Source organism: Condylura cristata, unplaced genomic scaffold (assembly GCF_000260355.1).
Source record: "Condylura cristata isolate star-nosed mole 26May11 unplaced genomic scaffold, ConCri1.0 scaffold00040, whole genome shotgun sequence".
NCBI lineage: Eukaryota > Metazoa > Chordata > Mammalia > Eulipotyphla > Talpidae > Condylura > Condylura cristata.
In genome coordinates, this window is record NW_004567141.1 from 5,437,372 (window position 1) to 5,447,332 (window position 9,961).

Genomic DNA, 9,961 nt, shown 5'->3' on the forward strand with positions numbered 1-9,961 from the left:
ACTTCTCTTTGTACCACATGAAGCTGAAACAGATCTTAGACATGAGTGGGGATATAATTGCCTCCCATTCCAGGTACTTTTAAGTACAGGAAGAAAAGAGTGGCATGGATATTATTTAAAAGGGAGATGAGAACTCTTTTCTCTGAGTTCAAAAAGGTGAAAATTAAATTTATGACCAACACTACACAGTGCCCAGAGCTCAGGGGTTGGAAAGAGAATAAATACCCCAGTGACCCACATATAAAACAGACCATAAACGAGCAGTGGGATCTGAGGTGAAGGAGGGTCATCCTGACACAGCAGTCACGGAGGACAAAGTACAGCAGTGCGCATTAACAAGCACTGCCCGCCACCTCCTGGGTGTGGACAGGGCTAGGGCACAGCAGAGCAGGAGGGCTTCAGCTGGGCAGCAACGTCACAGCTGATGTAGTGGGGGAGACGGGAGCATGCCTGGCCTGGCTCTGGGAATGCAGAGAAGAAAAGTAGAGGGAAATCAGATAGGGAAATACTGGGGTTGCTATGGGAGGCAGCCGCAGGCGTCAGAGCAGAGCCTTCCTTAGCCCAAGGGCAGGCCCTGGCTTCATATCCAACCATCTGGCCTGCAAACCAGGGGGCTCTGAGGCTTAAAAAAAGCCACACAGTCAGATTCCCCGGCAAGGCTCACCTTAGTCAATTAGAGACCCTGCCTATGGTCAGGTAGACAGACTCCTCCCAGCTGGGGAAGGTATAGCTGCTTCAGCCCTGCCCAGTCCTGAGCTCCAGGTGTCTGAAGGGAAGCTGAGTAGTAAGTTAGTGTCTGGAAAAGCATCCCGTGAGGTAAGAGGGGGTGAGAGGGGCGGCCCCCCACTGCTTCTGTCACTTCCGTAAGAATTTCTTATTGAGGAGGAAGATGAGAAGATTAACATTGACCTTGGCCTTGTTGAAGAGCTTCATGACAGCCACACCCTCATACTGGAGCTGCAGGAGGTCCTAGGATAGAGAAGAGGGTAAGGAAGGGGCCTGAGGGCTCTCACGATACCCAGTGGGCAGCACTCTCCAGCTTGGACTCTTCCTTGCAGTCATCCAGTGGCACCAGCTGCCCCAGTGGGACAGTGAAATCCCATTTCACAGATGGGAAAACCAAGGCCAAGAGTGACTTGACTCAATATCAATTCAAGCACAGTCAGGGCTTGAAGTTAGTTTCCATACTTGAACAGTAAACAGCAGAACAGAACAGAGAGACTTAAGGTCACTGCTTCCCTGAACACTGCTGTGCCAGGCCAGCTTCTTAACCTTTGGCCTCAGAGACTATAAAATAGGGGAAATGTCTCAGAGCTGCCAAGGGTTATATGAGGAGAGATATAAAGTCCCTGATATGTGTCCAAGCTTCAGACAGGAATCCCACTGCCATCACCTGCCCACTCCTGTCTCTGATGCTTGGCAGTGGGGTCTGCGTCAGGGTAGCAGGACAGGTCTGGGATGCACAGACCCTCACCCTTCTCTTCAGAAACAGGCGACACTGATGGTGTGGAACAGAACTGATATCACCCGAGGCCCAGGGAAGTGAGCGGCCTCTGTCACTGGGTGGCACAAGAGCCCAGCAGGCATCTTAGTGCTCACAGGCGTATCCCCTCACCTGATAGTGAAGCTGAAACCGCTCCATGTCCACTCCCAGGAACTTGGCATTTACTTCAAACTTCCCTGCTTCTTCTCCAGGGGTGATATCGAAGACCACATTTCTGAAGCTATAAGGAATAAAATTCAAAATGGGAGCCCACTGTCTTTTCCCAGGGTCGCAGCCTCACTCTCCCACACACTGCTCCTCGTCATGGGCAGGGCAGATGTTGCCCAGAGCTCTCCTCTCTCACTTCAGGGACCACAGTTCTGTTATCCCCCACTTTTCCTTCTCACCACACCACAGCTCCTCAACCTTCCCATGATACTCAGTTGTCCTTCCTCCAGGAAACTTTCCCAGTGTCTTCTGCTGGGTTGTTGGGGACCGCCAGACCATGTCTGTGGCCCTTAACTTTCTGTCTAGAGATGCCATGTCTGTCCCTTGTTCTAACAGCTCCTCAGTCAGGGACTGTGACCCTCTGGCTCTTCTCCCTCGCCCCTCCAAGATCCTCCCCAGATTAGGACACAAGAAGGGCTGGAGTTCTGCCCTCCAAAGACACATACTGAGACGTGGGGAGATCCTCAATTTCTATCAAGACACCCTTCTCCAGGAGCTGTGCAGCGGTGTAATGAAGGGATGGCTGCTTCTTCCGCTTTCCAGTGCTCCTGATTGAAAAAAGGCCCCAGAGAATTCATCTGACAAACTTCAACACGGACACTCTAGTTCTATCTGGCTGGCAGGAAGATTAGACCCTAAGGGAGACAGCTCACTGGTAGGGAGGCACCTGGGCTAGAGCCCAAGACTTGGGAGACCAGAGTTGGCGAGGGCTGTGCTGCGCTGGGGTGAGGCGGCCCTTTCAAAGCTGGCAGAGAGGGCAGAGGTCAAGGGCAGGTCCCAGTGCCTACTTGGAACTGGGGGCCAGGTGGTCCAGGCAGGCCCGGATGTACTGGCTGTAGTAGTCACCCTGCTCCTCAAAGAAGGCAGTCTTGGTGCTCAGGCCCTGGAAAGTGGCTTGCAGCTTCACCAGCTCCGCCTTCCGCCGCTGCCGGTGTCTGCGTTGGTTGCAGATGTCCTGGGGTTGGCGGAGGGGGAAGAGTCTTTCTTGGCAGGAGAGTCTCAGGCCCCAGCTCAGGCCCAAGAACAACTCACTGTTACGATCGTCAGTAAAAGTAGGAAGAAGATATAAAGGCTTTTTTCCCCAAGTAGGATAATCTCAAGGCTTGACTCAAACCCACAAAGGAGGGCTTTGGGATCTCGCTCCCATTGGGGAGTAACTATTGAAGCCTCCTTGTTTTTAGTAACAGTTAGAAGAACATCCCCTTCCTTAATTTTAAGATCTTTCTTCAAAAAACGACCCTTCAGCAGTCTCTTGATCTTCCCCTCGCTGGTGACAAGTTTGGGGGGACACTTAACCAGGGAGAGGCCTGTTCTTGAGGCACCAACACTATGTAGTATGTGGGCACACATATATATTCACTCACCACCACCCCCCATGAAATCCCAGGCACAGGTCAATACCTTGGCCAGTTCATCCACCAGCCTCTGGTAGCCGTCGCCGGCACTGACCAGCCCCAGGCTCTCCAGTCGGCGAAGGTTCCTCAGGACCCGGCGCTGCTTCTCTTCCAGTGGCAAGAGGGAGTGAGCTGTCAGTGAGCGGTGTCGTCGAAGAGGCTCTGGAGTCTGGGCCTCACAGGCTTCGCGTCTGCACATCAGTCGTTTGTGGGCAGCTTCCTGTGGGGCAGATACAGGAGGTCTGGAGGCCGGCCCCAAAGCCAGAGCAGGCCGGGGGCCTGAGCACTTCCTGGTGTTGTCAGGAGGTCCCAGAGCCCAGCTTCCAGCAGGGTGGGGGTGGAATGGGTCGTGAAGAACGTCCAAATGTAACATCAGCATAAAGACCTCATGGCTGGACATGGGGAGGAGAGGCCATGGGAGACCTGAACAGAAGCTGGAGGACTTCAGACACACAGGCTGCAACTTCCCAACCATGGAGTTCTGTGGTGGCGTTGGGGGCATTTCCGGACATGCCTCTGGCCCTCCCTTCCCTCCTCTGGGAAGTCCATGGCTTCACTCCTGTGGCCCAACTTGTCCCTAGACCCCTACCTGGAGACTGCCGTCTCCTCCTCCAGGCCTTTAAGCGGCCTGCCAGCACCAGCCCTTTGGCACTCAGAGGGCACGGAACTCAGGCTGATGGTCTGCAGAGCTCACGGTGGTTCAGTGGTGACTAGGGAGGTAGGCGGAGCGGGCTCTGCAGCCTGCCACGTGCGGGAAGGGCTGCTTTCCTCCCCTGTGTCTCTGAGTCAAGGGCAGGCCTGGGCTCTTCAGAGCTCCCATTACTGGGCAGTCCAGGTGTCTACTTATGGAAGAATGCGGTGGGGTCCCGGAAAGGAATCAGTAGTGCTCACGGGTGAGGTGGGGGGTAAGTAAGGTAGACCCTGGGGCTGGCTGGCTACTTACCTGCTCTCTGGACGCCGAGAGGGACAGGATCTCCTCAATGGAGTCCCCAGGGTGGAACTGCATGATGTCAGCCAACATCTGCTTGGTGCTGCAGGAGGGGTGTGATGGGGGAGAGGTGAGGGGCAGGGAAGGGTCATGACACAGGCTGGCCAGAGAGCTGAGACCTTGTCCCGTCCACATCATGGTTGCCCAGAGCACTGGGGAGGTGAGCAGCGTGTTGAAGAAGCGAAGGTGTTGTAAAAAGTCAGTGGAGAGAGCTGGGCTGGCCAGGCCTGATGGTACACAACTACTGTTGTCGCAAAACAGCTGTGCCCGCATCCCTCTGCCCACATGCCCTCCAAGATGGTCGTCCTTTGAGGGCTTGAGCTGAAGCCCTCTTGCTAGACCTTTGCCAGGTCAGGCGTCCCTCCTCCCGAGCCCCGAACACACAGCGCCGCCTCTCAGGGCGGCCCTTCGAGTGCTCACCCTTAGGTCCACCTGCCCCTGGGCCTTCCACAGCAGGACAAAGCCCCACACCCTGCTCGCTGGTTTACTGGGGGAAGAGATGAGCTCGAGGGTGGCCACTTGGTGATCTTTCTGCACAGATAGGCTGCTCTATCCCTGGGTGTCTCCTCACTCTCGCATGCTGGGGAAGAGCCCCTCCCATCTGACCACTGCTCAGCCAGCACAGGGAACTAGCCTCCCTGCTGCAACTCTGGGCAAGTCACTTACTCTGAGTTTCTTTCCTCAGGGGTAAAGCAGGGACACCAGCACCTACCTATAGTTCTTAAGATTAAATAATAATATAAAAAAGCACTTGGCAAAGAAAAAAGGCATTTATTTGGTTGACAGTACATGATACACAAATGTCCGTCATCAGAAATATACTAACTATCCCTTTGCCTTTAGTCACAACACAAAGCAGAAAGCCGTGGTGGTCAGAACGGCTGAGGGTGCAGCAAAGGGAAGGCCGTAAAGCTTCAGGAGAATGACGGCAGATAAGCGCCCAGGCGGAGGAGTGGCCGTCAGAGCAGGGCCGTCACCCCGGCCTGAGGAGCGACCCAGGTCCTGGGCCCGCGAGACTCTCACTCACCTCAGAAGCAGGCTCTGAGTGTCGGTATCGTTGGCGGCGGCTTCCAGCCCTTCAAACTTGTTGGTGAGTGTCAGCGACACTTCTAGCTTGCTCAGATCCACGCTCCCGTCTGCAGTTACCTTCTCCCCTGAGGCAGGATGAGCATGAGTGAGGCCATGCTATAGCCTCGGCACTGGCGCTGCTCCCCTGCCTCTCCCCCAGGAAGCTCTCCCCAGGCCCCTGGGCCCAGCCCTGTCCCCGAGCCGCGCCCTGGTGGAAGGGCGCTGCCCAAGAGCTTGCCCTTGCCTTCCTGGAGAGTACCTCCTCACCACCCGCCGCCCTGACCCTGAAGACAGGGGCTCGCACCCCTCTGAGCCTGCAGCTCCTGGCTCTCTCCTGTTTGTCCCCTTGCCCGGCTCCCTAAGCCGGCGTCCTCCTGTCCCATGGCTCCCAGGGTCCTCCTTGCCGGAGAACCCTGGTACCTCCATATCCACCTTGCATGGTTTCACTGGCCATTTGTGTGGTGGTGCTAGGTCCCGCTATTTTCTGTCCCTCTCTCCAAGTCAATCTGTGTCCATGACAGGATGGGAATGAGATGCAAAGGGGATGTGTGCAGTGAGCTGACTGGCACAGCCCCAGATTGGACAGACTCGAGAGGACCTGCTCACCTGCCTGTCCGCCCCTCCCCACCAGCACCCCCCAGTACCAAGAATGGCACACACCGAGGAGGTCAGAGACAGCCGGCAGCTCCCCAAGATCCTCCAGGAGCTCATGAAGGGGGTCGCGGTGATCAGGGGCAATCCAGTCCTGGTGCTCCAGCAACAGCTGCAAGAGAAGGAATAAAAGGGGGCACAGGGTTGAGGGTCCTCCAGAGCCATCCCCCCACCCCAGCGCCCCCCAGGTTCAGCCCCTCACCTTGTGCGTGTTGACCAACTCCCCTACAGTGATGTACACCATGGGCTTGGCCACGGCCACCATGTCTGTGTACTCGTCCATCGCAAAGCGCTCCTCGGGCTCTCGCACCTGGCAGGCTCGGCAGATGAACCTCCTGTCTCCAGAGGGAGGTGAATGAGGGGGGTAGGAGCCAGTTGCCCCCTCCCGCTCCTCCCCCTGGTCTATCCAGGGAATACTCAGGCCAACTCCAACTCTCCAGTTTGGGCACTGCCCTCTGGCCTGCCTTACCGCTCTCCCAGAGTCCCCCCTCTTCCTTCCAGGGCCCCCCTTCCAACAGTCTAGTCTCCAGCCCACTAACCACGCTTCGCTTGTCTACCTGTCTCCTCATGGATTCCAGGGAGGAGGAATAGGAAACCACGGGGAGAGGAGAGAGGGTTAGGGACGAATGGGCTGCCGGGATCCAAGACCTGAACTTGAGGTGCGTCTCCTCCAGGTAGTCATTGAGGACCCTCAGGTGCTGGCTCTCCCCAGAGAAGGCCTTTCCAGCCGCAGCATGCTGCAGAAGTTGAGCCACGGCCCCCAAAGCGTGGCGCTGGGGGGCTGCCAGGGCTCCGCCTGCTGCCATGGCCACAATGTCGAAGGCGTCGGGGGCCACCACCGCTGGGTTGAGGAACCGGTAGTACAGGAGGTTTCCTACCACCTGAGGATAGAGGACACTATCCCAGAAGCGCCCTGGGGCCTGCCCTGGCCCCATTCTCCCAGCGTAGAGGTTGGAAGGAACCATCTTGGCCAATCCTGTCATTTTACAGAACATACAGACCCAGAGCAGGCCAGCAACTTGCTCAAGGTCACACAGCAAACTGAACAGGAGCTGGGATTAGAACCCAGGTCTTGATAAGCTGTCTTCCCTGTGCGCTCATGCCTAGTTGCTTTTCCATCTGAAGCCCTGCTGGTAAGCCAGGGTTCATTTAAAGGGTAGAGGCTATTTATTTCATGGATTTCTATAGCATAGGGTTTTCTGTCCTTTCATCTCTGTCTGGGGATTCACTGGCCCCAGCAGGGGACAAGGGAGCTTAGGAGGTCAGGAGAGGGGGACAACACTTGCTTTATAGATGTCGCTCTCTGTGGCATTGGGGAACTTCTCTGTTAACGTTGTCTTCAGCACCTTGGCCACGTATCGCATCCCGTACCTGGGGACACACCGGGCTGTTATGGTCCTGCTCTGGCTATCAGCAGGCCAGAGCTGATAGTGCTTGCTGCCTCCCCTTCCTGGCTCCTAGCCATGCTCCAAGTGCCTCTGGTCTGCCTGAAATCCTGCCTGGTGCCAACATAAGACCAGGCACATCATTTAAGCTTACACACAGCCTTCCAACCTAGCCTGTGAGCCTCTTTGGTTTCCTCTAGTCTCTCCTGGGGAGCACCTCAGATCCCACCTTTACCCCGAAGCACCTTTAGCTTGTGCCTTGGACATCTGACACTCGCCTCAAAACCCTGTGCCTTTGAGAGCCCAGGAGACTGTGAGGCAACCCTGTCTGTCATCACAGACCCCCTTTGAGGGGCCTGGTTAGCGCTGGAGATGGGTACAGGGGAAACAAGGAACTGGGAGCGGAAGCTCCTGTCCTGACTCCACCACTACTAGGCAGAGACCTCCTCTTCAGCCATTCTTTCCCTTTTGTAAGCTTGCTTTCAATCTGGAAAATGGATTGATCACTCTCTGCCTCCTTCCTAGGTTTTGTGAGGAGCAGGTAAAATCACACCCCTTGAAAGTAATGTCTAAGGGTAGAGTGCTCGTCAAACATGCTAGACGTTATTATTGTTGTCATTACTGCTATTTTTATTATCCCTAGTATGGAGTGCTACCTATCCATTTAATTAAATCTGTTCTCAAGCGATTTCTACCTCCTAGGGTACCACAGATAGAAGCTGACAACTCCTTGTGTAATTTCCTTTGTTGGTCCTAGGACAATCCCTTCTGAATCCTAAATGTAAATCTTTAATCCAGTTTTCCAGGTTTGGGGCACTTTGAACTCTGTGGGTCCCTTCTCCAGCATCCCCATCTTGCTCAGCACTGATAAAGCTGGCTGGCTGATCGATGATCCAGATGAGGCCCAAATTATCAATGACTCTTCCATTCATTTGCTTTTCAGAAAACACGAATGACTAAATTTTAGGAAAGGAGACAACTAAAAAGTGCTCTACTGATTTGAAGAGTTTCTGAACTGAAGTGTCCTACTGTTTTTTCCTTTGCTCTCTGACGATACTGCGTCCTAGTCATCACTGGAGGTTCCCTTCTGGCTCCAGTGATGTCCTGACAGGCCACACAGATGTGTGGGCTGTGTTCCAGCTCACAGTCCTAGCAGGGCTTTCAGCCACCCTCTGTCCATCTCCTGGAAGCCCACTAAGCAGCCCTGGCCCCGCTTCCCTCCCTCCTGCCTCACTGGGGAGGGCTGTTACACCTACGGAATTTGGTCTACGGAGGATATGATGGCTGCAAGGAACTTATCCGTTATGGCGAGGAGATTGCGAAGGGAGATGTCCAGCCGTCTCTGGACCTCAGGGTGACTCAAGGCTTGCTCTGGGGTGACATCATAGGGGAGATGGCTGTAACCGGAAAGTGACAAGGTGTCAGCCAGAGAGCCCTCCCTTAGCCTCCCCTCCGGGAGGGTTACCTCTTAAATTCTTCACAACAATGCCTCATTTGTATGTGAAAAGGGCAGTCAGTAAGCTTAGGGGAACCAGGCCAGGATAAGAAAGGACTCAGGGAATGGGAGTGGAGAGAGAGTGGAAGAGGAGTTAGTTGGGGTGCCCACACAAAGGTGGAAGAGGGTAAGAGGGCATGGAGAAACAAGGAAGAATCCTAAGAAACTGGAGGAAACCAGGGTTGCTCCGTGCCCAGTATTTGGTAGTTGGGGTGACAAGTAAGGGGGACCTCGTAGTCCCCCACCTGAAGCCTCATGCCACCCAGAGAAGGGGCCAGTACTCCCTCTTTCAACAGTTTCTCCACTTCCCTAGTTCCTGTGTGCCTGAGTAACTCTCAATCTATTAGGGCCAGCTTATTTCTCCCACTGTCTCATTTGCCTGTTCACCTGTTCAACTGTAAATGTGAATATTCATCTATTCCCCTATCAATAAGGAGTCCATATTTCAACTCTTAGCAAACTTGATATATCATTTGCAAGCAATGACATAGCAATTAAATACATTTGCATATTCATTCTATGTTAAGCACACCAGGTCTGGTTTCATTTATATTAGTTTCATGTTAATTACTAAGGGGGTGAAAAGGCTACCATACATCCTATAGGGTTGGTGCCATATTTGCATAAATCTGCATGCTCATTTATATCCCACCTTCAAAGCACACCAAGTTTCCCCAATGAGATCCAAGACTAAACTGATCAAAGAGAGCTCTCCTTGCCACACCCTCCACCTCACCTGCGCTGTCCAGTCTGGGCCTCAGTCTGGTTGATCCAGCTCTTGTAGAGGTGGACAGGGTCTGTGTGGACGCTGAGCAGCTTGTCTTCCAGCACATCCTGGATAACCTTGCCCAGGATCTCCCGCAGAGCACTCTGTCCCCGCCCATTACGGTAGAATCTCACCACCAGTCTCACCACTGTAGGGTTGCCAGTCACCATGTCCTGGGGCTGATCCACCTTTGACCTGTGAGTCAAAAGGCCATTGAAGCTGGTCTCCTGCCTCTGGAGGACAAATAGTTGCTTTCCTTCTTTGAGATTTTTGGCTCTTCATACCCTGGTGTTGTAACTGGGTGCTCCCTAGGAGAAGGGAAGTTCCAGGTTCCCTGCCCCACCCAGAAGGAAGGGTGGAACTGAGCAGAGAAAAAGGAGAGAGAAGAAGAGAGAAGGAGGGCAGATGGAGAAGGAGACCTAAGGAAGCCACATGGAGCAGCAAACATGTGATGAAGAAACCGGGCTTGTTTCCTGACCCTGGACTGGTTAAGGCAGATGTGG

The 9,961-nt window shown here is 54.3% G+C and overlaps 1 protein-coding gene across 1 annotated transcript in view; it reads right to left on the bottom strand.

Annotated features, from left to right (window-relative positions):
- Window positions 1–658: 658 nt before the first annotated feature.
- The window catches only part of IQGAP3 (IQ motif containing GTPase activating protein 3), a 37,994-nt gene continuing 28,691 nt past the window's right edge, over window positions 659–9,961 (bottom strand). Inside the window, exons 25-37 of the mRNA XM_012733273.1 lie at window positions 9,429–9,653; window positions 8,454–8,594; window positions 7,099–7,183; window positions 6,461–6,693; window positions 6,015–6,147; window positions 5,822–5,924; window positions 5,121–5,247; window positions 4,049–4,136; window positions 3,113–3,325; window positions 2,500–2,666; window positions 2,158–2,259; window positions 1,616–1,724; window positions 659–969 (exon numbers count right to left, since the gene is read on the bottom strand). Of these exons, the coding sequence (XP_012588727.1) occupies window positions 856–969; window positions 1,616–1,724; window positions 2,158–2,259; window positions 2,500–2,666; window positions 3,113–3,325; window positions 4,049–4,136; window positions 5,121–5,247; window positions 5,822–5,924; window positions 6,015–6,147; window positions 6,461–6,693; window positions 7,099–7,183; window positions 8,454–8,594; window positions 9,429–9,653 (1,840 nt within the window). The 3' untranslated portion in view covers window positions 659–855. The remainder of the gene's footprint in view (window positions 970–1,615; window positions 1,725–2,157; window positions 2,260–2,499; window positions 2,667–3,112; window positions 3,326–4,048; window positions 4,137–5,120; window positions 5,248–5,821; window positions 5,925–6,014; window positions 6,148–6,460; window positions 6,694–7,098; window positions 7,184–8,453; window positions 8,595–9,428; window positions 9,654–9,961) is intronic.